Below are 25,755 nucleotides of genomic sequence, written 5' to 3'. Positions count from 1 at the left end.
ACGAGATTGATGATTCGGAACGCACTGGCAACGGGTACTCACATCTGTACCTCTTAATAAAAAAGCATCCTCTTGTTACTTTACGAGGTAAGTTTGAGAACGTTCTCCGAACTGACCTGGACAACTACGAGCTTTAGGGCCGAGTTAAGTCCCGTCCTATGGCCATTTATCATTTATTCATTCGCGGTCCGATCAAATGCGGTAAATAAAATATCTATAATCCGTTTTTTTAAAACACGCAACTGAAAATGTCAAACCACATCTTCGGCGATTCAATTTATTTTCATCAGCTAACCGCTTCCGATGGATCTTCGAGTAGACGCTGGCGGGTTTCTTGACGGCTTTAGTCGCGAAAGTTTGCGAAAGAAAAGATCACAACAGCGACTGCGCAGTTTATAAAAAAACCGCAGATTTCGAAAGCCCAAATCCAATTATTAGCCCTTTTTCAGATGCGGATGACGTCACGTAGGTCGCTCTACGATCTACTAAATCTTTCTTCATTTTTTAATCAGTTTAAGATTACATTGGTATTTTCAATGTCTTTATTTAATATCTAGCTAAATCTTCGGTCTTGTGCCTACGGAAGGCGGATTAGTTTTATTGATTTACTGAAATCATTGTCATTATGAAAGTAATCGTGTGTTAAGCCGCACGGCAAAAATCCAGCGTAGCTCAATGGCTTAATTGTCGACGCGTCGTCCCAAGGATCCGGGTTCGAATCCCACTCGTCGGAACTTTTTTTTTTTTTTTTTTTTAATTTTTATTTCACTCTCCTCACAAATATACATCACTCTGTAACAACGTACTGCGTTTTCTGAAGAATTATCAACATAATTTAATTTTATCTGTTTTTTTTTTAAGTTATACTTCAAGTTGTAATTACATTCTCTTCTCCGTTGGTCTTTTTAATTTGAGCTTTTAATTAAGAATTTCGATTCGTTAGTGAACAATAATTGCCTCGCATTTACTTTATTCGCTGCCTTTTTTACTGGAAACGTTTCATCGGTCTATAATCCAATTCAGACTTCAATTGGACAGTAATTTCCTCATTTAAAAATAATTTATCTTTGCAGTTAACGACGTTACAAACTAATTTACGGTCGGAAAGGAAACAGAGTGCTTACCGCTGATGACTTTCCGGTTCGTTAAATTTTTCAAGCAAAACGTATTACTAGTTTTTAATGGAAACCACGTCTTCAAAACAGAAATTTGGCAAAATAAAAAATAATCTCGATATTCCTTCTTTCTCTCTGGGAAGGGTTTTATTAGCTTATCCATTTATTTATATTTGTGTTCATGGAAGCACAAAAACGGCTATATGGCCCACGGCGGAGCAGAAGAAAAATTGATAACGACTGTTTTCAGTCCCTTTCCGACTCTGACACCCGTTTCCATATTTCTGTTTGCATTATTCTGAATTATTTTCTTTATAAGTTTATTTTTCACTTTTTCGCCAGAAGTTGTTTTTGAAATTCATATTTCTGATTCGTTATAAAGATCAAGGCTCCCGGAATTTCATCCCGGCTTGGCAATGCGGTCCGATTGACCTCAGTGGCGTTTTCTGATTCACGTTTCCCTCATAAAACCAAGAAGTCCCAAGTAACTGTTGCGGTGTTGCCTTTTTTCTTTTACACTATATCAGTTTCGCTGCCTGGGATTTAATATACGAGGAACTAAGTGAGCTTCGTTGTTTTGCTCCTGCGGCCGGAATCGAAGTTTCCATCTGTTTCCCGGCGCTTTAGCTGCCTCAAAGGCAATAATTAATTAGCCATAGTTTCCTTTCAAGGACCCGGGATTTCCTTAAGGATAAAGGAAGATTCCCAACGCCTCGAACATCCGGCCCTAAAGGATTTGGGTGGACAACAATACCGCTTTTCATTACGGCCTTTCCAGATGTCGGCGGGTATTAAGGGTCTGATTAAGCGCGACTAATTAGCCAAAAGTTTAGATTATCAGCGCATGTATTAGGAATTTCTCCCGTCTCAAGTTCATTCTTCACTTAGGGACGTAATGTCCACGTTCGCTTCTATTAGGAAACTTCGGGGTACGAGTTAAGGGTTTTAAAAATTCAAAACGCCTTATTAATTCACTTAGACTGGTGCGCTTTTTATCTTTATTATTACTCTGCCTTGAAAACAGTCCTTATCAGCGAATTTCTGTTCCATTACGTCTTGAAGATGATGAGCTCCACTTTGATATAATTTCGCTCAAAAATTTATATAAAGAGGACGAATGTTGCAGATGAGGTACCTTTCACAGTTTTAATCAACATTAGGAGGCTAGAACTGGGGCTTCAGTCTTAGCCCTCGCAGGGGCGCGTAGGCGTCTCAATATATTAAAAGAGATATTGAAGCGATGGAGGCCGAGAAATGTCAACGGGAACTCCCAACTGCACGGTGAAACTCGATTTTTTAGCGTTTCCTTCGTGACGATTTCTCCCCCTTGACGTCTGATACGAGCCGAAACGTCTCCATGTAGGGAGGGGCCCCTCTTTAATTGCAAAATCTGATCTTAGCTAACCTGAACTAACCCCCGTTGTGCCCCCACGGGTTTTCGGGACGCGCCACCCGCTCGGCTCTTTTCCTGCACTAGCCGCCCGTTTCGAATGTTTATTGAATTGACCAGAGCTGCTGCACATTACTCAGGCTCAAATCACAACTTTTGTTTCATCCATAACAACTGCATGACCATAACTACGTCAATTGCAAATATCGAATCAATTAATAGTCGAAATCAATGGCGAAGTGGTCAATTAGCGGTGATTGTGGGCGAAATCGGTTTAGTAATAAAAGTATATATGTCGTAATGGGGTCGCTACTACAGAACTATAAGGGCTGTTTTTAGAGTTTATACTTAGCTTCTAACGAGCCTTGTTACTCATTATGTACATTTTTGTACAGGAGAACAAAAATTTCGTATGAATATATCCTTAACCCAGTTTTCAGGACCGGTCTCGGAATTTATTATATATTTCGACAAGACAGGATATCGTTCCCCCCTATATTATACAATATAAACATCGACGAGAGGGGACCGAAAAAACAAACGAGCCAGTTACCGTTGAATCAATATCCGATGCTATATCATTTTTTGACATTAGAGATCGTTCATCAACCCCAAATTTGACACTAGTGAGATCCCGAAGGGCCTTTGTGAGGCGCTGTGTCGTGCGTTTTTGCCCCACTTGGTTGGAGCACCAGATTATTTCGTTCGGGGCTTATTCGATATGAATTAAACAATTTTTGTAGAAAATGTTTACACTGGATTCCAGCGGCTTCGTGCACGTACAAATTCTGTATGTAGCAATTTGACGAGGTTTCAAGGTACGTGAAGACGACACACGTACAGGATGTTTATGAGGTCGAAACATACCATATTTTGCCCAAATAATATCGTTATTAAGGTTGGATTACGTTGTCCGCTTTAATTGGACAACGCCTTTATGAGGAGACAACCGAATGGATGAAACTACAATGACGAGCCTTGCAGGGTTATTAAGTTTTGTGCATTTATATGTAGGACACGCCACGGCGAAGACGTAGCAGTGCCAATTTTGCACTCTAAATGTGTTCTGGAGCGTTGGATCGCGGCTTTAGAGCTTCGGATGAGTCAAAGAAATAACGAAAACAAACGGAAATAATTCAGTCATTATTCTAAGCATAAATATTTGGCAACACGCGAGTCGCAACCTAATCCCAGATCGAACGTTTCCCTTCTCCGAAACGGTCCCTTTCTGGAACCTGAAAAATGAGATTTGAATATCAATTTAGGCACTTTCAAATGGCCGAAACGTGACCCAATTATCCATAAAACGCCCTTTGACCCGGGCATGTATCAAATTAATCCTTCATGAAATACGGTTATAAATCTCCATTGTTGCCAATTACTTTGTTCTGCGATTCCCTCATCCGGTTGCTGACCTACATCACGGAAATTAAACCAACAGCAGCAGCCTTGCTGTTGCTTAGTTATCGCCTAAAATGAATTGAGTCGCTAAATGGGAAGGTTTGCAATTCGGTTTTGCTCTAAAATTTCTCAATTATCCAGACTCTACTGGATTGCCACTCGATCGTTGATCGTTTAATAAGATATTGGCAACAATGAAGGCAGCTGAGAAGTTTTTCGATTAAGTTGCTAAAAAGTTTGGTCGAAGATTATAATTGACGATGGTTGGGGTATTTGTGTATAGCGTAGGCGCGAAGAAGCCACGTCTAAGACGATGCGAGCTTCACCTCAATGTGACGAACCGAACGACCGTTCCCTCGACAAAATTTTCCCCCGAGTTCGGAGTTTTTGCTTCGGTCCGGCAACGCGGCGAATAGGTCGAGTGATCTATTCTCATTTAAGTGTTTCGCATGGAAATGGAGGAGGCCCGACGAAATACTTTTGCGGAGTTTTCAGTTTTCCGCGGTGGTGCCCCCCCCCCCCCCCCCCTCAGGAGGTAGTTTCGATGATTTTTCACGTAGCTCCCTTGCCAAACACGTTCGAAATCATTACTGTTGCCGGTCCATCAAATTTCCACGGCAGAGAGACAGATTCCCCTCTGGAAGTTTGTTCGAACGATTTTTCGCGTTCCTCGTTTGCGATACACGTCCGAAATTCACGTTTCTCGCACGCCACTCCTGACATCATAATTACACTAATAAGTACCGGCCACGCCCATCATTTAGCCCATCTCCAAATCGTAGTAAATCGATGCCGTTAACGTACAAATTAATAGCGCGAACAATACGAGGCTCAAGTTGTACTGTCCACAGTAATTAACGAACAAGCCAGCACTAACAGAAACGCAATTTACATAGACAGAATAGTTTCCGTAATGGAGACCGGCAAAGAGTGGTCAACAACCGCATTTGCGATGCTAGTTAATACAATCCAGATAATTAAACCCTTGCCTGCATATGTAAATAATGATCAATGTGAGCCACCGGGCCAGATAGAACGGCTTTCTGAAGGAACGTTCAGTTATCGCGAATTTATCTCCATTTAGTATGTTCCCCGAGGAACATATTTCATATCGGACGGAAGTTTATTTAATTATTTAAGAATTTATTTTTCACAAACAAACGAATACTCGCAACCGTGTAATTTATTTCTCCGGTCGAGAGACGTGGATCCTGGAGTGAGCTGTTTGCTCTCCGTCTATTAGTTCTCGAGATATGGACTACCATTAATACGGATTATCTGGACATTGAAAATCCTTCCAAAGAAAGGTCCTTCATATTACATTTTTTAGATTTCAAAGCCGCAACGGACACGTCCGCGATCAACTGGCATACGCAACAGTGGCGGAACCTCCCCGGTTTGCAGCCGCCTCCTTGAATTTAATCGCCGATCTTTTGGAGAAATTAACGGCGCCTAACGGGCTCGATCGCCTATTACCACACGGTCCTAGGCCTAGCGCCTCTCAGTTCCCAAGATGCGGACTGATATTCGTAGAGGTTTCGCGATCTTCTCGAAATCGGGCTGCACTCTTAAGTGTCCAGAGCCTCGACGGACGCGTCCAGCGTCGATACACGCACAGTCCGGACCTGCCCGTTGGAGCGATAACTACCACCTCGAACCTTTCGAATTCTCCCGAGTGGCGAGGAGTAATTTAAACCAATTTCGCCATTCTTAGCTTCGATATTTTTGGGGGTCCACGGGGCGGTTGCGAGCTACAAGCGCCGGCGGGAAAAATGGCGAATTTGTCGAGGCAAATATTTCCGCGGACAATTATTACAGGTTCGAGGTCCCGGCCTCTCTTATCCGCATTTAACTGGTTGCCTACCTTCGCTCCCGGGACCGTCTCGCTCGGAAGTATTCATTGAATTTACGTGAGAAATCCCCTGGAATCCTCCCGAATTACACGTCGGGGCAATTCGGAAAGTACAAGTTTTGCAGTTACAAGTGATCGCACATTCTCCCATGTTAATTTTCCCTAAACGCCCTAAACCAACAACCCGTAAACCATTCGGTACGAACGTGTAAACCGCAAAGTTTGATCAAACAGTTTTCTGAAGCGGCCGTTATGGTAACACCCAAGTTTCGCAGATTTATCCCTATTCAATGTGTCTTCACAGCGACGTAATAGACTCTTGGCTTGTCTCTATTATGGCTCCCGTAACGAAGACTCGATTACGCTCCAAGGGCATGTGAGAGGGTTCGATTATTACGCGCAAATTGGTCCTCGTGGTTTCACTGCAAAAATTCAATTTTTCCGGCATGGTCATTTCGATGCTTCCGGGGGCTTAATGAGGCATAGAGAGAATTTTCGTGAATGTTATCATTTCTCCTCGCGCGAGACGAACGAAATGTATTCTTTGCCTCGGGGGGAGGGGGGCGAGGATGGGGATGGGGAGTGGGAGGGGGATGGGGAGGGGGGGAGGGGGAGGGGGAGGGGGGGGGGGAGGGGGGGGCAAACAAACATGTTATCCGCGAAGCAATATTTCAGTATATCTTGAAGGCAGCCCTCCTTGAATATACACACACATCCAAAAGCTAAATACCTCACGACCGTTTTGCATGCGGAAAGGTTTTTAAAAATCAATTTCGAAGGGTAATTCCAATGGATGATTTATGGCAATATTATGATTTGCGATATATTATAGTACGGTCGAAAGCTGTCAGACCAATAAAATGAAAAATAATTTCGCGGATCGCTTTTTAATGAATGTTTCAAGATTAATTATATCGACTCGACCGAAAATGGAGCCACCTCTCTGCTAAATTAATTACGGTAAAGTGAAATTTAAAGGTTGCAAGCTGCGAGATAACGATATGTGGCTAGTTGAAAATTGCTGAACAAGGACCGTCGTATCCCGCCATGCAGGCTCTATTCCTATTGTCGAAGGGGAGGACGTTTCAAAGGAGCCACAATGAAATGTCAGCACTATAATACTTGTCTGCAAAGCCAAACGAACTGGTACCCAGGCAACGAGAACTGGAAAAAGGTTTATCCGGTTAATTTCGATGAGTTTCAAATGGGCAAAAGTTTGTTTGACAAGCTTTTTATGTCGCCGATAACAAGGATTCAGAGATATGCACCTGCTGAGCTAAAAATCGGGGCCGAGGAACGCCCGAAAAAGTGCTAATCGGTTTACAATTTATTGGACTGTCCGCAAACTCGGTGCGTGTTTTCGTAACGAGTTCAGAAGGTGTTTCGTCCACCGAAAATTACAACTGCGTATTGCCCGTTTCGTCCAATAACATCTACTCGAGCTTTCGGACGACTTCAGTATACCGCGCCCGTGAAAATTCGGTCATTTCTTAGCAAAAAAACGATCCAAGTACTTTTTTTTAGACCCTCACGAGTCGCCTCAGGTGTTTGCATTAAGCGCGTTTTGCAGCTATCGCGCCAGACGACAATCCGATGGTGTCAAATCTGGGGAGCAGGAGCGACGTGGCAAAATGTCACGTCCAAGTTGCGCCGGTTTTTGTGCGAGTACGAGTTGCCAATTTGCTTGATTTTTTTGCTCGATCTGTCCGATTGACAACGTCTTCGCAACCTCACCGGGCGGACAATACAACTTTCCTTCGGTGAACATCCGCTGTTGAAGCGTTTTATGTCGGCTCATTGCGCGTGATCCAAGACCTTTCACGTATGACATTGTCACAGACTACCCATTTCTCCTCGTTTGTCGTCATACCTTTTAAAACAAAATCAGTTTCTCCTCGTTTGGAGAGTGCCTTGCGTCCATGTGGTAGCCACACATTGGGTTTGTTAACGTACCCAATTTGTTTGAAGTGGTTTCCAACGCTTGATTTTGATACGTTTAAACTGCTAGTAATTTTCCGTGTGGTTAATCGACGATTCAATTCTGTCAAAGCCTTTATTTTGCGTTCATGAAGTTCACTTGGCCTTTCTGACTCCACAGTTAAACTCGTTCAGTGGAAAAATACGTAATAACTTTATCTGAACCATTAGTAATAGCAAAACAACAGAGGGCGAATAATTCCGAATTTAAAAGTTACAGGATTTCGCCGAAACTAGATTTAGTGCATACAGGGTGTCCCGAAAATTCAAGTTTCATATTTAACCGGAGAGGAAACGTTTGGTTTAAAGTAACGTTGGTTTCGATGTGAAATTCTGAAGCCTAAACTTTAAATTGCGTTATAAATTTGCTAAAATGTCAATTATGTGTGTGCTATCTGCCATACCAAGAATACATCCATTAGTAATGGCACAAAATTGTTCCGTTGCGAGGTAAGCGGCCAGTTGAGCATAGTTATGGGGTCGGAAATGAAATTTCATTTTTTCCGTGTTGATAGATTTTCCACTTGTTTTTCAACAGAAGTTGTTAATGAATAAAGTTTTGTTTGAAAAAAATCACTCTTAAAGGGAACACAAAAAATAAGGCAAGAAACTCCTCATAATTAGAAAATAAAATTAAGTCCCTGAAAAATTTCTTAGAGACTGGTAAGAAGTGGAAAATTCAGGATCTTCCATTAGGAACAGAAGAGTTTTTCCAATGACATTTTACATTAGAAAATTCAGATATTTTTAGGCACATGCATGTCTCTGCTGCAAGTTTACCTGGTTAAAGAAATAAATAAATACGTATTTAATAGCAAAAATTCGTTGTTGATAGCTGTTGGAGTCATTTTCCTAAGAAACTTCAAAATTGGGATATTTTGGGTAAGATATGTAGATTGACACGTTCTTCTTATGGGTCACCATTTAAGCCGGACTACATTGGGTGGGTCTACAAGCAAAACGAGGTTATTTTCGTCGTCGCAGGATGGTCAGTAGTACTCCAAACCAACGAAAATATCATCAGAGCGTGTTTTTTAGTTAAATTTTTAAATAAGAGTTTTTATTTTTTACTTCTATTAACCATTCCCGAGCTATAGCCGCTTAGCGCTTTCGCCTCCCCAGCGACCAGATACGACTGAAGGCCAAAAATTCCATCATGGCCCACACCTCTAATAGGTTTTTAAGTCGTAGTGTATGCTGCCCAGTTTCTGTGATCACAAATTTCTCATTTGACTTTGGGGGCGAAATAAGATAAATACGTTTAGTGGATTTCGTCGGAATCTCGTAGTCCCAATTCCGTCACAAAATGAATACCAAAACATTGCCTTAAATTCGAAATTATTGGCCCAATCCCTTCAGGCCTCCACTAATCAGCAGCAGCAAGACAATCTACCTTGCAAAAAATTACTTCTACACATTCACTTTACAAACGTCACTCTCTCAGAAAGGCCTTATGTATGAGGATCATTTTTCACTCACATTGCCTCATTAGTCTCTCAAAAAAGACCAGATATTTGAATGACAAAACTGAGGCGCGGCCTGCAGGCTATTACTTTCAAAACCGGGAAAATTTTACCTAACAATAAGCATCAAACTTAATTACCCCCCAAAATTTTCAAATTTGACGGATGCTTAAACTTTAAAGACTTACCCACATCATCCGCGAGAACCTCCTCGAAAAGCCACCAAACCTGTCACTCACAAGGAATATCTACATAACAATCGCGGCACTGAAAACTATGGTCTAATCAACTCCCCGACGACTTAGAAGGGGGATGGTTAGGGACCGACCACCATCCAATGAGGCCACTCAGAGGCGAAAACTTGCCGAGAATCTGCGAAAAATTGCAAGCTCACCCCTCGAAGTTTCGCGCTACACTGAATGAGGAATGTGCGAGTAAATTTTGCGTTCGAAGGGGCACATGGCAGGTCCTGCGGTATTAAGGGCTGCAACATCAGGACGGATCTCAAAACGCGAATCTGTATTCGCCCGAAAAGTAGAGTTTGTGGCTTATATGTTTATGAAGATATTTGAGTACTTGTAACATTAATCATTCCGATTGTGAATGTAGTCCACAGTAAGAGTTTAAATACGTACCGAAAGATAAGTTTCTCGGTGTTTCTGTTTAGAGACGGGTTTTACGGGATTTAAGACCGATTATAGATGCACTGTCAAATAGCCCCGAAGCTTGAAAGTATTTACTAAACTATGTAAAATTCTCAGTTTATATACACTCTATTAAGAGAATGCACCTGTTAACACAAAACTTGTCGCTAACTTATGGATTTTCGCGTGAAATTTAATACGCGTAAGTTTTGAAGTGACAACAGCCATTTGCAAATTTGAATACGAGAAATGTCACTGCGTATTCGATTAAAGGTGTGAAGTTCAGCGCAGGTAGGCGCCAATTGAACGCCATTATGAGCTGGAGTTTGATACTAGACTTTAAACAAGTAACAATTGTCCATACAAAATATTTCTATGAATTTTTTATGATTTTCATTAGCGTTAACTTAGTTTTGCTAATCTTACCAAACTCTTGATCGATAATAATTATGTATTAACGTGAGGTTATAGAAGAGAGAACTCAATGTTTTCAGTTGTCGTTTGTGCACGTACTAATTGAAAGGCGCGTGTGATAAAATATTTTTTATTTCATTGGCGAGAGGTCGGAGAGCTAGCGAGGGCTTGTTTGTTGAAATGTTGATCCCGTTGAAAGGATTAATGGATATGTTTTGCTTTCGGTTGGGTATGACTAGAAGCGAATATGATCTTTCTCGTAGAACTGGATTGTGGTGATTCCGTAAACTGGCCCTCATAGATAATCGTGCTCGGGGCGCCCTGTGTTCGCGCAGTTTCGTGCAAAACAAGTTTCCTAATTATGGTTTAGTTTTATTAGTAAAAACTAATGATTCACGTACTAAGCAGTATCGTTAAATACAAGCAAAAATAAGACAAAGCCGGCAAGGCCGCTATATGATATAAGTGGTGCCAGCTAAGTGTCTAAAAAAGGGTGTCTGACGGCATATGCAAATAAAAACATAATAAAAATGACGCCTACGTCGGATGGCGCGGTTGCCACGTTAGTTTGGATCTAGCGAGATACGCTCCGTAACCGTTGTCTAAATTTTAATCTAGACAAAGCAAACGTCAAAAAAACTGTCAAGACCGATGACGCGGTTTTCATGTCGGTTTGGGTTTAGCAAAAGAGAGGTCCTAACGCGGCCACGGTTTTTCGAAATTTTCCTTTCTGAATGTAAAGTACTTACAACAAATTCTACGAAACTCTCAGTTCACGGAGGTTCAGAGCCAGGTGGGCAGCCCGGTAAGTACCGTCATAAAAGAGAACTTCTTCGTAATTAAAAATCGTTAGAGTGGCCCGTAAAAATACTTGCCGTGGTTATTTGCGGATTTGAATTGAGAATATGAAATTAAACGTGTTCGGTCATCGCTCGTCAGTCTACGCCCGAATCGAAAGCCAAATCTGATAAAACCCCAAAACGTTTTTATCCCATTCAGGAATGTTTATTTTATATTACGTTTCAGTATGATGGGGTGGTGATGGTAGAGAAACGTAAGCCATTATTTGCAATTCATTTCTGGTTTATCGGGTAGGTGCCATCTCTATCGCTCAATCAAAGTAAACCTGACGCGACGGAAATTAAACAGAAAAAATATTTTCGCGCCGGACGTTATTTTTTCATTGTTTATTTACGAGGAGAGGCAGCAGCCTGGAGGCGGCTTCTCCAATTCTTCCATCTAAATGAATTCATGTGTTTGAAGCTTTTAACGGCAAGGTTTAATAATAAAACTGCAACTAGAGTAAATATGTACGTAACGTTTTATTAAATGATTATCATTAGGAAGATTGTACGTGTACCGGAACTGGCGAAGGGTCAGACGCGTGAAAAACCTGAAAAGAGAAATTCCTTTAAATCAAATCCAAAGTTATTTAACTAAATCTACCAATAGAGTCACGCCACAACTGCCATATTTCATAATTCGGCAATGTGATTGGTCACAACGACAAATGCCTGATGCAACGTGGCCAATGGTCTTAATTATTCGTTTGTTCAATAAATTGTTGCGGTTTTATAAATCGGATTGCCTGGTTATCATCGAGAATTAAATTAATTTGTTACCGATAGGGATCATGTTGCTAAAAGGGCACGAATGAACTCGTTCGGTTAACAAAAATTCTACAGGAAAAAAGGTCCAGGTCTAAACTTTAATTTAAATTTCTAATTGAATGTAGTAAAACCTTATTAGAAACTATTTCATTCTCGAGCCGGAACGCTAAAAATCTAATGGACTTCTCTAAGTTATTTCCTGCCACTTGGCAGCATTTTTCCGCGGATTCAGCATGTTAAATGGAATAAGTTAAATTGATTTTTTTACCCTAGAAATTGCCTTAAGCTGAGTTCATATAATGAAAGTGCTTACCAACTTATGGTGTGTGCAGGGGGAGTGCGAAACGATTTTTCAGTCTTTAGTATTATCCATTATCTCCGGTTTCCCCTATTTCCATATCCAGGCGCTGGTTACGGTTTCTAAACTCTTTTTTAGCCGCTGTCATCTGCAGCGGAAAATGTACTTTATGGTCCTCACCGTGGTCCGAATTTTATTAATTACTTCCTCCTGAAAGTGACAAAGGATGTTAGGGGCTCCTAATGACGCAGCACGCACCCTGACCTGCATCAGATTGAAACACATGGCGATCAGGGCCATGCCCAGCATGAGGTACATGGAGCAGAAGACGAATTTCAGCTCCAAAATCTCTTCGATCTTGCCTTGGCCGTAGATCTTGTCGCCGGGGACGAAATCTCCGAAGCCTATTGTGCTCAGCGATATGAAGCAGAAGTAGGAGGCGTCGAGGAAGGTCCATCCGGAGTCGGATTCCCATTGGAAGAAGAGAATTGCTCCCCCGCATATGTATCTAGAAGGAGATTTGGTTCGCGTGTAGTGTGAAAATCGGGGACTTTTTTGGTCATTTTCCTGATGACCGATCAAATCCGGCCCGAAAGTAATAATTAGGACATAAAATTTAACAGATTCGCTTAAATCCCCAAATTAGGGTAATTGAGTATTACGTATTAAACGGACGAAACAATGAAAATAATTGTTTTGTACCGGCTTTATTATCCGACGGTAGTGCATGTTTTATCGTAATTACAGGCGCTCTGAATTATTTGAATTCAATAATTCGTCGGTGCACTTACCCCACCATAATCATGAGGCATACTGTAATGGGAACCGTGACGTTTTGCACGTCATAGGACTCTTCAGAGTAAACAGTGTGTCCTTCGCTTTGAGTCGAGCCATCCGAAAGACTCACGTCAGCCATTTCCATGTCCTAACACAAATCGATCACATTTTGATTAGAGATCGTGTACAGGACGACTGCTTCTGGAGCTCGATATTGGGGCCGGGGAGAGAAAACCAACTCGGTGATGATTGTCGAAGGCCGAGAAGCTGGGACCCACCTCCTAACTTTGACGGGTACAGAGATTCCCGCGGTCGAGCTCCAGAAAAGGACTTCCCGACTTATACAGGGTGGCCCATTGAAAACGAAACAGAGGCATTTGCGGGTACTTAGAAATGTATATTTGGAAAATGCTCGGACACGTAAACTTTATATTCGAGGGGGGCACATTATAGACGTATACTCGCTCCTTTCACTTCAACACCCTAGCCGGGGTGAGTTAAACCCTTAAAATCTTAAATGGAACGTATGGTCGAGTAGCACCTTGTTTGAAAGGTCTTTCGATTCTCGTTATAACGATACCCAAATTAACTAACTTTTATTAAGTAGTTTTCGAGAAATTTGGAAAAATGTGATTAAATTGCCAACAAATGGAATGCTCTGTTAAAATCGTAAATTAGGAAAATTAATAGTAAAACGTTAACAAAAGTTCTTTTAATTGATAAGATACTCAAACTGTTCACCATTAGCTTCCATACAGTAATACAAGTTCTGTTCAAAACGAGTCCTAACATTTTGAAGCATCTGTGGAGTTATCAGACGGCATTCATTAACAATTCGTCGTCGCAATTCTTCCAGACACTCCGGTTCTGTTGCGTAGATCTTGCTTTTCAAATGGCCCCATAAGAAGAAGTCTAACGAAGTCAAGTCTGGAGACCTAGCCGGCCACTCTATAGGACCTCTTCGCCCAATCCATTTTTTTTTATTATTCGAAAGCAATAACAATTGGTGAAATAGTACAACTAAACTTAATCTGGTCAGTTTACAATTAATAGTCACTACTGATTATTTTCCTAATTTACGATTTTAACAGAGCATTCCACTTGTTGGCAATTTAATCACATTTTTCCAAATTTCTCGAAAACTACTTAATAAAAGTTAGTTAATTTGGGTATCATTATAACGAAAATCGAAAGACCTTTCAAACAAGGTGCTACTTGACCATATGTTCCATTTAAGATTTTAAAGGTTTAACTCACCCCGGCTAGGGTGTTGAAGTGAAAGGAGCGAGTATACGTTTATAATGTGTCCCCCTCGAATATAAAGTTTACGTGTCCGAGCATTTTTCAAATATACATTTCTAAGTACCCGCAAATGCCTCTGTTTCGTTTTCAATGGGCCACCCTGTATAATAACTTACGTCGCTGCTGTTGCTGTCTCCACACTCGCTACCCAAGCTCTCCCTCATCTGCCTCTTCATCCTCCGCTCCGCCCTTCGTTTGGCTACCTAAGAAAAACACATTGACAAGTTCGCAAAGCGGCCGCAAAGTCGTTACTTTACCCCCGGACACCATCTGCACAAACACAAATTAGCATAGATCCACTTAAACGATCTCGCCATTACATCGCCGATATTCGATAGATAAAGCAGGAACAATGGCATTCCGATTATTGCGTATACTATGCTGACTATCTTTCCATTACGGGTTCGAGGCCAAATATTCCCGTACCCTAGAAAATCGTCGTTAGAAGGAGTAATCTCGGTTTTTGCTTTGAATTATGGTACCTTATCCATCGGCAAAAAACCAAAACGGTGGCCGGTGGCCGCTTGAACAGATATTGCAAAAGTTATTGCGAAATGTGGTCTTGCATATTAAACCGAAAGGTTTTGTCGGCGAATGTAATGAAAATGGGTTTCGGTGCATACAAATATCAGTAAACAATGAAACTCTATGGGCAATAAAATACATTTTTTACATTTATTACGCTCAGACAGCTTGAGTGATTTATTAGCGGTAGCTTTCCGATAAAACGGAAATTCGGTGAGCTTTTGAGGCGTCGACGGACGTCTCGATCGAGGGCTCAGCAAAGTGAGCGTACTGCCGTCGCTACGTGACAGTTAGAGCGTCGTTCACGTCCAAATTCATTGGTGTAGATCGTCCGTTTTCTAGCGCAGCATTCGCGAGATCGGCAAGCTCAATAAATAAGTCTTCTAACGAACGTATGTATGGTACCACAGGGGCTTCCAAACGAGGTGCCATCCCTTCCCGAAGGAGATTTTTATCCCTCGTAGTGTCGAAGACCAATTATTTCCTTCCAGTTTTACGCCATTGGAATAGAGCCAGTTCAAAGAAACGTATTCCTTGCGCAGTGAAGCTTTGACATCACACCGAATTAGTACGATAATCGCGCATTGCAAATATATAATAAGGAAAGAAAACTTTAACAACAAACTTAATTAAAAAAAAAACAAAATGCATAAACATAATATTTAACAAATAAATGGAGCAAATCGACACGAACACTTGGTCGTGAAAATAGAGCCAACCGAAGATAGAGTCGTGATTAATAATACTTTGCAGTTTCAAAATTATTAAATAACGCTTAAACTCTTTATTGTATGGCCATTATGTTTAATAACTCCGACCCGTCTTCTGGACATAGGAGGATTTGACACACGTCTGGTGGTATTGCGCCCCATTCCTCCTTGATCACCTCCGAGAGTTCGTCCTTGTTCTACGTTTTAGGTTTGCCGACGGCATTCTCGAGGACAGTCCGTGAGTTCTCAATAGGATCAAGGTCCGGCGATTGGGGGGGCCAAGGTAACAAATCCGCATTACTATCATTTAAAAATATTTCCGCTCTTGCGGACGTCTGTTTCGGGTCGTTGTCTTGTCGGTACTTCCATATTGGCGGCATGTCCTCCTCTACAACGGGCAACATAACATCTCGAAGAATGTGGATCTGTTCATGTTGATCCATGGTTTCTTTAATCCAGTAAAGTGGTCCTACACCACACCGTGGAAAGGCTCCCCAAAGTTTTATGTTACCACCTCCATATTTAACCGTTTTAGTGGTGTGTTTCGGTAATAATTCCTGGTCTTCTGCCGTAGTGTCTCCCATCAGATCCCATTAGATTTCTTTCTGTTTCATCGCTCCGTGAAATATAGCGCCATATTTTATCCTCTCTCCACCATTCCAATTCAAATGGTCTTGGGCGAATTTTAAACGTTGCTTAACGTTCTTGGAGGATGACAAAGGGACTTTTCCGGCTATTCTCCCGTGTAAATCATTTGTCTGAAGCCTCCTTCGAATGGTTCTTGTGCTTGTTCCCAAATCTAGTTCAGTTTTAACGCTGGGAGACCTCTCGAAGGGCTCTTTTTCGGAGACTCGAGCAATTTGCCTATCTGCATGAGGACTTGTTTCCCTCCTCGCTCCGCGATTTTCCCGATTTGGTGGTTTTCTCACAGCATTTTCAACCATTTTTTTTAGCACCCGATAAGACTTGCGATTTCCCTTAGCGATTTTCCCTCTTTTCGCAATGTTAAGATTGCCACTTTTGCCTCTGCCGTGCAATGAACGCCACGGCCCGTTTATATCCGAGTCATTCTTCAGTACTTCACTGGATGTTGAAAAGGAAATCACGGCGAAAACTCAAAGGGAACGACACGTGCAAACTTGACGGAACACCAGTACCGTGTGTTTCATTTTTCGCGTCTCTGTTTCAATGACCAGACAAATTGAACTCCAAACAGGACCAAACGAGTTTAAATTTTTATCGCGTTCACTTATGGCGTTCGTTTCGGTGCGCGTTTAAAACAGTTCCCACCGAGCATGCAGAAGGATCATGCAGAAGTCACGACCATCATCAGAATGTTTCGAAAAAATTTGTAGCGTTGAATTCTACCAAAAGCATCGGCTGGCTCCGTTCCGATGGCCACCACTGCACATCAAGGAAAAATTGCGAGTGCTCAGTGGCGCGCAACGTCAACTTTCGTTCTCTTCAAAGTGAAGTGACTTCGAGCGACTTTGCTCGGACACCTTACCGCAGGTCTACAGAAAAATCTCGTCGATTTACAAATTACACCTGGCCTCAGCGGATTATCCCTTAAACGTAACCAAAACCCTCGCATAAACGATATTAAGCAGGTTATAATCTTGGTGAAAGCCCATTTAACCCGACAAGAAGCTTTTAACCGCAGTTGACTTTTAGACTACAAGGTGTTTATAATTGAAATTTATTTACGCCGGGGGCCATTTATCAATTTGCCTCGGCGAAAGGGCCTGCGCGATGGAAAATGATCCTCCAACAATGCATTTTAACAAGCAAACGCCATGGAGTGAGAAATAACGCCTGGTAGAACTGAATCAACCACCAATTTTAACGGCGAGAGTCCTTTTGCAATCGATAGGTCTCGAAAATTTGCCCCAGGACCGATTTCCCATGAATTTTAATTCGCCATACCTGCCACAAATACAGAACAGAAAGTTTGCGGATCGCCAACACGAAGGCACTACCAAGGCAATGCCCATTACACGATATTCAATTGTATAATCTGCGATCCAGACTTCGGACGGAGTAATTAATTCAGGAAACATATTTCTATCTTGCTTCTCATTATTCCAGAATCAGAATATGTATCAGCAGGCGCATAATTTACTGCTCGCACTTTTTGCCTGACCCAGATTGTCGCCATAATGGCGAAGTTGAACAATTAAAAGTGTAAACGCACTTGTGCAGCTAAACCGCTATGGGATTACGAGGTTTGTCAGTGTGTAGCGGTGGATGCGGAAAATGGATTTGGAAACTTTTAATTGTACATTCCTTGCCCCCCGCAGGCTCTTATTTACCCATCGGAAAAACAGACAATCGGCAAGTAACGTCAAAAATAATTAATTTATGAGCAATCTGACTCCTCGGTATCGGCACCAAGTAAAATCTGGAGAGGATCATGCATCAACGTCACATCTTAACAAACCCTGTGGCTTCTAGATAAATCAGCAGGAGAACATTCACACTACCCAGATGTACTCTAACGTATAATTTACTGCCTGCAGCTCTTAGATTATTCCGAATATTAATGTGCCCGAGACATTAAGCAGTTAAGTTTGTAAACAGATCGAGACGATTATTATATTGAGGACTTAATTCGTAGGAATACACGTTATTTTGACAGCGCATCCGATCACCACGGGCATTTTGAGGTTCGTTTCTAGACGGATTTCCTCAAGCGAGCTGAACCTCAAATTGTACGAGGAACATTGAAAATTCGTTGAACGAAGTTACGTCCGCCACGCGTCAAGAAACGCAGCCGATCACACGTAAATCGCGCCCCGTCAGTGTGGAAGGACGACATTCGCCATTGTCAAGAAAATAATTTAAAATGCGGTTCTTATCCGTTAAACGCAAAAGTTTTATACTTATCCTAACTTTAAAGTAACAAATGTTCGCTCTAATGTCTCATAATAAGGTTCAATGTTTGAGGTTGGCTTTCCATAGAAAAACGGTGCCATAATTGAAGTAATTAAAGTGCACTTTACCTAACACCGTTACGTAAGCTACGAGCCTCGCCGGGGGGTTGGAAAATCTGGCCTTTTGTCTTTAAAATGCTTTTAGGTTTCGGAGGTTTATCACTTTTTATCACTTAACACTGTTGCAAGGCTTTTAGGGGTGCCTTTACATTACTCCTGGATCAAGACCAGTTTCCCCGCGTTGCATTGTTGTTTCCAATGGGATCTGATATGTACATATATGTGCATAAATAAATTAAAGAGCGGTTTTTTTTGTTTCATTTCGACGTTATTTTGCTGCTCGCTGACACATACAGAATGCGTTACATCCGGCACAGCCAACAATTCGTCAACGACTATCACATGAAAGAGAATTTGAGCGAGTTTGATCATTATTCGAACCGACAACTGGAATTTATCTTCGTAACGTTATTTCAAATTAAGCCGACGACAATTTGTGCTTCCATTTTCAAGGGAATCAGGGAGTAAAAAGTCGATATCAGTGACTAAACATAAACCACATAGCGTGGGTGGTCATTTCAAACGTTCGGTCGATTGTTTCAGTTCGCAAAATATGCACGTTAAACTTTATGATTATTAGTTCTGCATCGGTATAATAATTGAAAATGAATCGCCAGAAGTGTCGGAATAACCGACCGTTTCAGGTCGATAATTGGGATTTATCGGTTACAAAAAAACCTCGTCCGCCATGTCAAGAAGCGACACGATGAATTTTCATTCGCCATTAAGTCAGGACACCATCGTTTAACTGCAATTCCCAGTTTTAAGAGATTTTTACGAGTCCTGAGTTTGTGGTCTGCCGTTCTCCACGCGATACGAATAAATTATGCGGTTTCTCAAGCCGTTTGGGCAAACTTTAAACCGTCTGTCACTTTGTCATCGCACGAGAAGTCCTCCTTGCGTTTGTCGTGTTGTACAATTTTTAAGTCCGATTTTTCAAATTTCCTCCAGCTCTGGTCTAACTTTTAATTAGTTCGAGTGAAAGAAATTCGAAATAAATCTCCGGCATTATTTCCGACCATTTTTTTCGGGCCGTTTCACTAAGCCGAAGAAGACTTAATTTCGCCTTTCAATTAAATTAATTAATTAATCAGCAGATGAAAACGCTCGAGTGGTTCTAGGAAAACCACTTACCGATAGTGGTAATCACTGTGAGTGAGAAGAGGAACGCCCCGGCGAAGCTCCAGGACTTTTCCCCTTGGATGTCGTCGCTGCCGTCGAAGCCTTTCCTTGTGAAATTCACGAACATCTGGAAAATGCCCACGTTAGACACCTCCCAAACGTTCCCGGCGGAAAGTACCTTTTGGAAGAGGACGAGCTCCACGTCGATGGCAGCCCTGTAATCCTTTTCTCTGAGCCTCAAGTCGTAGTTCAGGTCCATGGTCAAGTTCCACAGCTTCTTGGAAAACAACTCCCTGTTCTTCACAGCATTGTTGTGCACCTCTATCTGTTCACCTTTCTCCAGGAATTGAAATATAAAGGATCCGGCAATGGTGTATCCAATCTGAAGAAAATTATTTCGGAATTCGGTTAAGTAGTCGGATGTTTGCAATTACCACAAGTCCAATGATGCCAACATTGCTGAACATGAAGGCGATGAAATTCCGGACATACTCTTTGCATTTCTTGAGCCAGGGGCGTCGGTAGCGTCTAATCGGTCTTCTGATCGATCGTCTCCGCTCCATTTTACTGTTGTCCAGGCATATTAATCGGGATTTCGGTTAAGCCAATACATGGGGTCAGCTGGATAATGAAGCCATTTTCTCTGCGGGGGTCCTGGAAAATGGTCATTTGTTTATTTGGCTTTAGGCGAAGCCCGACGTTGTGCTTATCGTGAGTTGCTGGTAAAAGCACCGAATCAAGGAGTAAGATCTGTGGCGGATGACTCGTAACGGAAGGACCAGGTGTGCGATCTCCTTTAAATCTTTTTGGGAGTACAACGGATTTTAAACAACAGTGAAATGTCCATGACACTATTAAAATTGAGGGTACATTTGCCGAGTTCCCCGCTACATGTACACAAACATATGAAATATGCGGCCTTTATTTAGTTTATTTAATTGTACAAAAACATTCGGCAGTTTTAATAAATTCTCTTAATTTATATCGAACAAATTCCAGTTAAAATTGCAGGTGTGTTTTGATGTTTTACAACGGTAAAAATATGTATATATCGACGCATTTTGGTTTTTCCTTATGTGTCCAATTTGGTTCGACATTGCAACGCGGCGATCTCGATGGTAGACGCCAATGGAAAATCGGTAGAAGTGCCCACGAAGCATAATCGAGAAGACGTTCGCTTTGGTAGTGGTTGGGGGATGTTGAAAATGTTCAACAATACAAAGGGTGTTCGATGGAAAAAATTGAGACCGGATTCGGGAGTTGGCGGGTCACACAGCTCTGAGCTACTCGGCGGTTGCTTTTCCGTCAGAAAAGTTTCTATCTCTAGCGCGAAGGAAACCGCAGAGCTAAAAACCGTTGAAATTTTCCAGTATTTACGAGTAACTTACCGGATAAATTAGTGACTTCCCTGTTTGTAAATGACTTCTCTTATCCCATTATCTGCCTCAGCGACTCTAAAATATCTAAGAATAACATAAGTCAACCCATTATCGCATCCTAATGCAACTACATTAAACAACAGATTTCAACGTCGGTTTTTTCGTCCTTGTAAACCTTCAGTTATATCTCCAGGTGCACTAACGCGGCTCGCCTTCAGCATTTTTATACCGGGCGAATTTTAAATAGTGCCACCCCTCGAAATTTCAAAAAACTCAAGTGACGTCGAAAATGCTGAGACTCGTCGACTTAAAAATGGGGCGGGGGACGAAGGACGGAAAGAGTTCTCACTCCCCGTCGACCGCGTCGCAGCCCCTTTGTTTTTGCAAATAGACGACACAGGTCGGGTGACAGAGAAATTCTAGGTTTTTCGAATTCTCTAAATAGCCGTGCGAAAACTTCGTCATTTCTAATTCCGATTTAGATCTCAAAAACGGGTCATTCCACGATATTAACAAATGAGCGAGCAAACCTGGACACTCAAACTTAGGGGGAGAGTTATTACGTTTGCAGCGGGACGGTGCGGCGCTGCATTACGTTTCACCATTTCGACAGTTGTCTTGCCAATAACTTTTCTCATAGGCAGACCGGCAACGGTAGTACCACCGAGTCGCCAGCCAGATCTCCCGACCTTACCCCTCTTGAATTCGAGTCGGAAAAAAACAATTCGGTCTGGGAAATTCGAGGACTCTTAAAATGCTATCACTTGACCGATGTTCTCTGTTCGGAAAAAATGAAGGGGTTGCCGCCCTCGCGAAATCGCCGCCCGGAGGTGAGAACTTCTTCGGTTTTCGTCATTCCCCTCCGTTCTAAGGTCGACTTGTCTTAGCATTTTCGACTTTAGTTTGCACTTCTCAAAATTCACAGTAACAACTTTTCAAAACTACTCCCGTTAATCTGATCCAATAACTTTAAAAGTGTATTTTCAAACGAAAATACGAAACTGGTCATAAAACGATGGTATAGAGCTCGCATTAAGTTAAAAGGGCATTGCAGATTTTAAGGGCGAGCATTTCAAAAGCAAAAGGGATATTTAGACGAATTAGCGGACTAATTAGTTAAATCTAAATCCATGTAAATTAAGGCTCATTAAAAGTTTCGTGTTTCAATTCAAATCGAAAACTGATTTTGAATCCGTTTCAGCTCGGTTCGCGCCCCCTGCGGGGAGGAAAAGCGAAATCTTTATGTTATTCACTCCATTGTGCTGATAAAAAGTTGACGAAATACTAAACTGATTATCGGAGCAATACGTTTTCGCGGAAATAATGAAAGATGACTCCGAATGTATCATCGGAGGAGCAAACAAGAAACGCGTCCTCGTCCTGACAGAAGAAATAAACCTCTTATGAAACGTATCCGCGTTATTCCTGCGGACAGTCCCGGTAACGAGCAAATCCAATTTTCACATTTTTAGTTTGTTCTTTGCAATGGATGAACTCCGTTGATAACCTGTCGTGTTGCAGTAGAAAACCGGTCGTACATTATTTCGAAATTCGCCTCCGGCCCGGATTAAATTCAGAAAATGTTGGGAAAAAGTCAAGGACCCTCCACGTATTTTTAGTTGGGCACAAATGCGTGTGTTACGGAAACAATGAAACTGGCAATGCAGAAATACAAGTAGTAAGACAAATGTCTAAAAATACAGAGCGAGGCAAGGAGGGACAACCACAAAAATCTTCGTTATGGCACAACATTGAACTCAATTTGACGGACTAACCTGCCGGTTAAGAAAAATAGCCTTCGGGAGAGGCAACGGTTGCAATCACTTCGCCATTCCATCAAGAAAAGACAATCGCTCAGCGAATTTATGGATTTTTAGTGCGGTGAAGCTTGAACTCGCACCCCTGATATGACATTTACACATTTCCTTGATTTCATACTTACCAGCACTGAGAATAAAAAGCAAAACGATCCTGCTACGAAACACCGCTCAACGACCTAATTTAAATCGGTGTTAGAGGAGGGCATTGAATTCCGAGAATTTGTCGGCTACATCACCAAAAATTTCCATTTTCGTAGTAAAAGCTTTAGTGGAAACTATCCAGTCTTAGACTCGATAACCGGATTTCGGTAAATTAGCCATGCAGTCGGTTTTCATTAACATGATTTCCGCCAAGGGCCGATCGGAAGCAACGCACCATGGATGCAAATGAAATTCCTAATTGGAAGCTAACTCAGTTAGGCAACTTCGGGATTGCATATAGGATTTTATCGATGAGTACTTTAATACGGTTTGACCCTTTTCGTTTCAGCAAATCTGAGAGTAGCAAAAAATCAAAGTTATTACGTGTGCATCGTTTGCCCCCAATCCTAACGGGGCTCACTATTACATGTTACATAAAACTAATCTGTATGTTGATGGCGGTTCAACGTTTAAATATCTCGGTTGATTTTCAGTTTCTCCCTGAGGTCACGCAATGTTTGAATTTTCACGTACCTAAGTCCACTGCAGAGATAATGCACACTACCAACGCACGTTCCACTATCCAGACATTTCCAGTAGGAAATTTGCAACAATGGAGTTTTGTCGGTCCTACGTAGAGGTGACTTCTTTTTATCGAGGAGTTGCGGTTATGCAGACATACGTACGCGTATGTCTAACCTATTAACGGGAACCGCGGGTTTCGGCACTAAAGTGAAAATAGAACTAAAGTGAATACTAAAAGTTAAAAATACATTTTTCCTGTAGGTGGGAATTTTAGTGGTGGTGTCGGTAAAATGCAAACCGGCGCTAACACGGCTCCCTTTAACCTTTAGTGCCGTAATTATGTCGTAACCGGCGCACACTTATGTAAAAGGCCATGGGAGTTAATTTCGGGATTTTTCTTTATATAAGAATTTAGATGGAGCCACTTTGAATAATCGAACGGCGGGCGTCGGCGGTCTTCACCCATTTGTCAAGATAAAGCTGCTAAGTGATGGTAATTAATGTACTAATATAGCCGCCATCATGTGAAAAGAATGTGCCTTAATAGGTTGAAATGTGAAAAAAGATAATGGGATGATTGATTAGGGCTCTGCGAGCACTCTCGAAAAACCACATACTAATTAAATTCAATTTAGACCGGAGTGGGTGTATGGTAAAATGCACCGGAAATCGCAAACGAATCTCTTAGACGTGTGTGTGTGTGTGATAACCACGGAATGGCTAAATCCGCATTATTTGTCTCGATTTACTCCCAGTCCCTCATAATCGCCTTTACATCCATGTTAAAATATTCAATTACAGGTTCGGTTTGCGTTACTAGGATGATTTGGAAGTAAAATATTACTTACTCTTCCCCGTGGAAAAGGCGAAGGGAGGTGCCGGCTGAGCTTGGAGAAATTCGAAGCAGCGTTAATAACGTGCGTAACGAAACGCTATCGGATTTGTTTGTTAAAGTAAGCATCTTAAACGACTCGGATATAGAGTTATGCGAGGTTGATGAAGCTCTATATTTGTTACGGGCAAGATTATTATTATTATTTTTTAAGTATATTTTTCTTGAGATATTTCCAGCGATCGGGCGTGTACTGCGCGTAACAGATCGAAGCCAGAGCGTCCATAGCTTCTTCTCCAAGTGACACGCTGCACACTTCAATATTTATTTAACCAGAGAATTAGCAATAACGTATAGTATATCTTTTTGCGTGGGCACGGGCCCTAATATAAATCATAACGAAAACGTATCTATAAATATTTTTGACACGACCAATAAACATTAAGATCAATGGCAGGATTTTATTTTTGTGATGAAACATCTTGAAAGTGGTTTATTAATACAACTTAATATTAACGTGTACATGAGTACGTTTCAAGTGGAGCAGCGGTGAGTCCGACTGTTGCACCGCTCGTGAAGGATGACTCAATTGCAGGCGGCAGTATATGAGATATTTACTGTATCCCGAGAGATTTTTTCAAAGGAGAGTTGCCAGTGGGGATACGTTTGGGGGCCATATGTCGCTAATGTAGCGCACTCATATAATTCTATAAAAAAAAAAAAAACTTACGGAATCCTCGAGCTTCCGCTCTTCTTCTGAGCTCGTAAATTGCTGGAAAATCTCAAGTTGTTTAAAATTTCATAAACCGCTTTCACATCAAAGCTCTCCAGAATCTTTCCGTGATATTCGCGACTCCCTTACATACATATATCCCCAGTTAAATCAGTGGCCTTATCGGGGTTTCGTTCCGAGATCGAAAACTGCATTATCAATTTCAACTAATTGATAATTGGTCGGCGAAAATCGATTAAAAATTATCGGTTAACCCACCCTTAAAGGCTTTTAAGGAACTTCCCTAGCAGCTTCGGCATTGGCAATGCGAGTCTACCCCGCGCAACCACGCCAAAAGGTAGACAACCCACAGTACATCTGCGTACGTTATTCGCGCGAACAATGTTGCCCAACCTCCTAAAGATTATTTCCTGCGGTTCAATCTGGGTGGTTTCGTAACCAGACCATGGTCAAGGATAGTTAATCTGAGAGATTAGTGAGCACGGATGATGGCCCGATGATGAAACTGGCTTCACTAATGAACGAAACGAAGGGAACGGAACTGAAACTAGTAATTGTTAACCGTGTTGTTAGCTGGCTTCTTCTTAGTCGAGTAAGGATCTGTCGAGGCTAGTTCGGATAGCAGGTGTTGTGAAGGAACCGTTCCCCCCTTAAAAAGAACCCCGTCTGCCATCCAGAACAGCAAAAGGGGTAACGCCCAGGGTTTTCCCTGATTTCTCGCAAGGCTAGGTT

General features: G+C 41.8%; 2 protein-coding genes across 5 annotated transcripts in view; both read right to left on the bottom strand.

Annotated features, from left to right (window-relative positions):
- Nucleotides 1-9,775, bottom strand: part of LOC136344923 (potassium channel subfamily K member 17-like) — a 105,648-nt gene extending 95,873 nt beyond the window's left edge. For all 3 annotated transcript variants that reach the window (XM_066292818.1, XM_066292814.1, XM_066292816.1), the window contains exon 1: nucleotides 9,387-9,775. The gene's annotated coding sequence lies outside the window, so the exon portion shown is untranslated. The remainder of the gene's footprint in view (nucleotides 1-9,386) is intronic.
- Nucleotides 9,776-11,559: 1,784 nt separating this feature from the next.
- sand (sandman) lies at nucleotides 11,560-23,678 on the bottom strand. Of its 2 annotated transcripts, none has more exons than XM_066292779.1 (10): nucleotides 23,468-23,678; nucleotides 20,028-20,247; nucleotides 19,772-19,975; nucleotides 19,606-19,720; nucleotides 14,501-14,670; nucleotides 14,360-14,446; nucleotides 12,956-13,089; nucleotides 12,429-12,672; nucleotides 12,180-12,374; nucleotides 11,560-11,649 (listed from the first exon to the last, which is right to left on the bottom strand). In XM_066292779.1, exons 2-9 carry the CDS (start codon nucleotides 20,154-20,156, stop codon nucleotides 12,309-12,311), a joined length of 1,149 nt encoding a protein of 382 aa, XP_066148876.1. In that variant the 5' UTR covers nucleotides 20,157-20,247; nucleotides 23,468-23,678; the 3' UTR covers nucleotides 11,560-11,649; nucleotides 12,180-12,308. The 2 variants fall into 2 exon arrangements, with proteins under 2 accessions (XP_066148876.1, XP_066148877.1); XM_066292780.1 differs by lacking the exon at nucleotides 23,468-23,678 and adding an exon at nucleotides 20,982-21,065.
- Nucleotides 23,679-25,755: the final 2,077 nt, after the last annotated feature.

The sequence above is a fragment of the Euwallacea fornicatus genome, chromosome 18 (assembly GCF_040115645.1).
Source record: "Euwallacea fornicatus isolate EFF26 chromosome 18, ASM4011564v1, whole genome shotgun sequence".
Taxonomy (NCBI): Eukaryota; Metazoa; Arthropoda; class Insecta; order Coleoptera; family Curculionidae; genus Euwallacea; species Euwallacea fornicatus.
This window is presented reverse-complemented; position numbering and strand designations above follow the sequence as displayed.

Bases quoted from the DNA above. Each gene is read 5' to 3' on its own strand.
- sand (XM_066292779.1), bottom strand. From the start codon at position 20,156: ATGGAGCGGAGACGATCGATCAGAAGACCGATTAGACGCTACCGACGC. The intron at 14,447-14,500 runs GTAAAGTAACGA...TGTTTTTCTTAG, and splicing joins TGTGCAGATGGTGTCCGGGG to GTAGCCAAACGAAGGGCGGA. The intron at 13,090-14,359 runs GTAAGTTATTAT...GATTTGTGTTAG, and splicing joins GAGACAGCAACAGCAGCGAC to GACATGGAAATGGCTGACGT.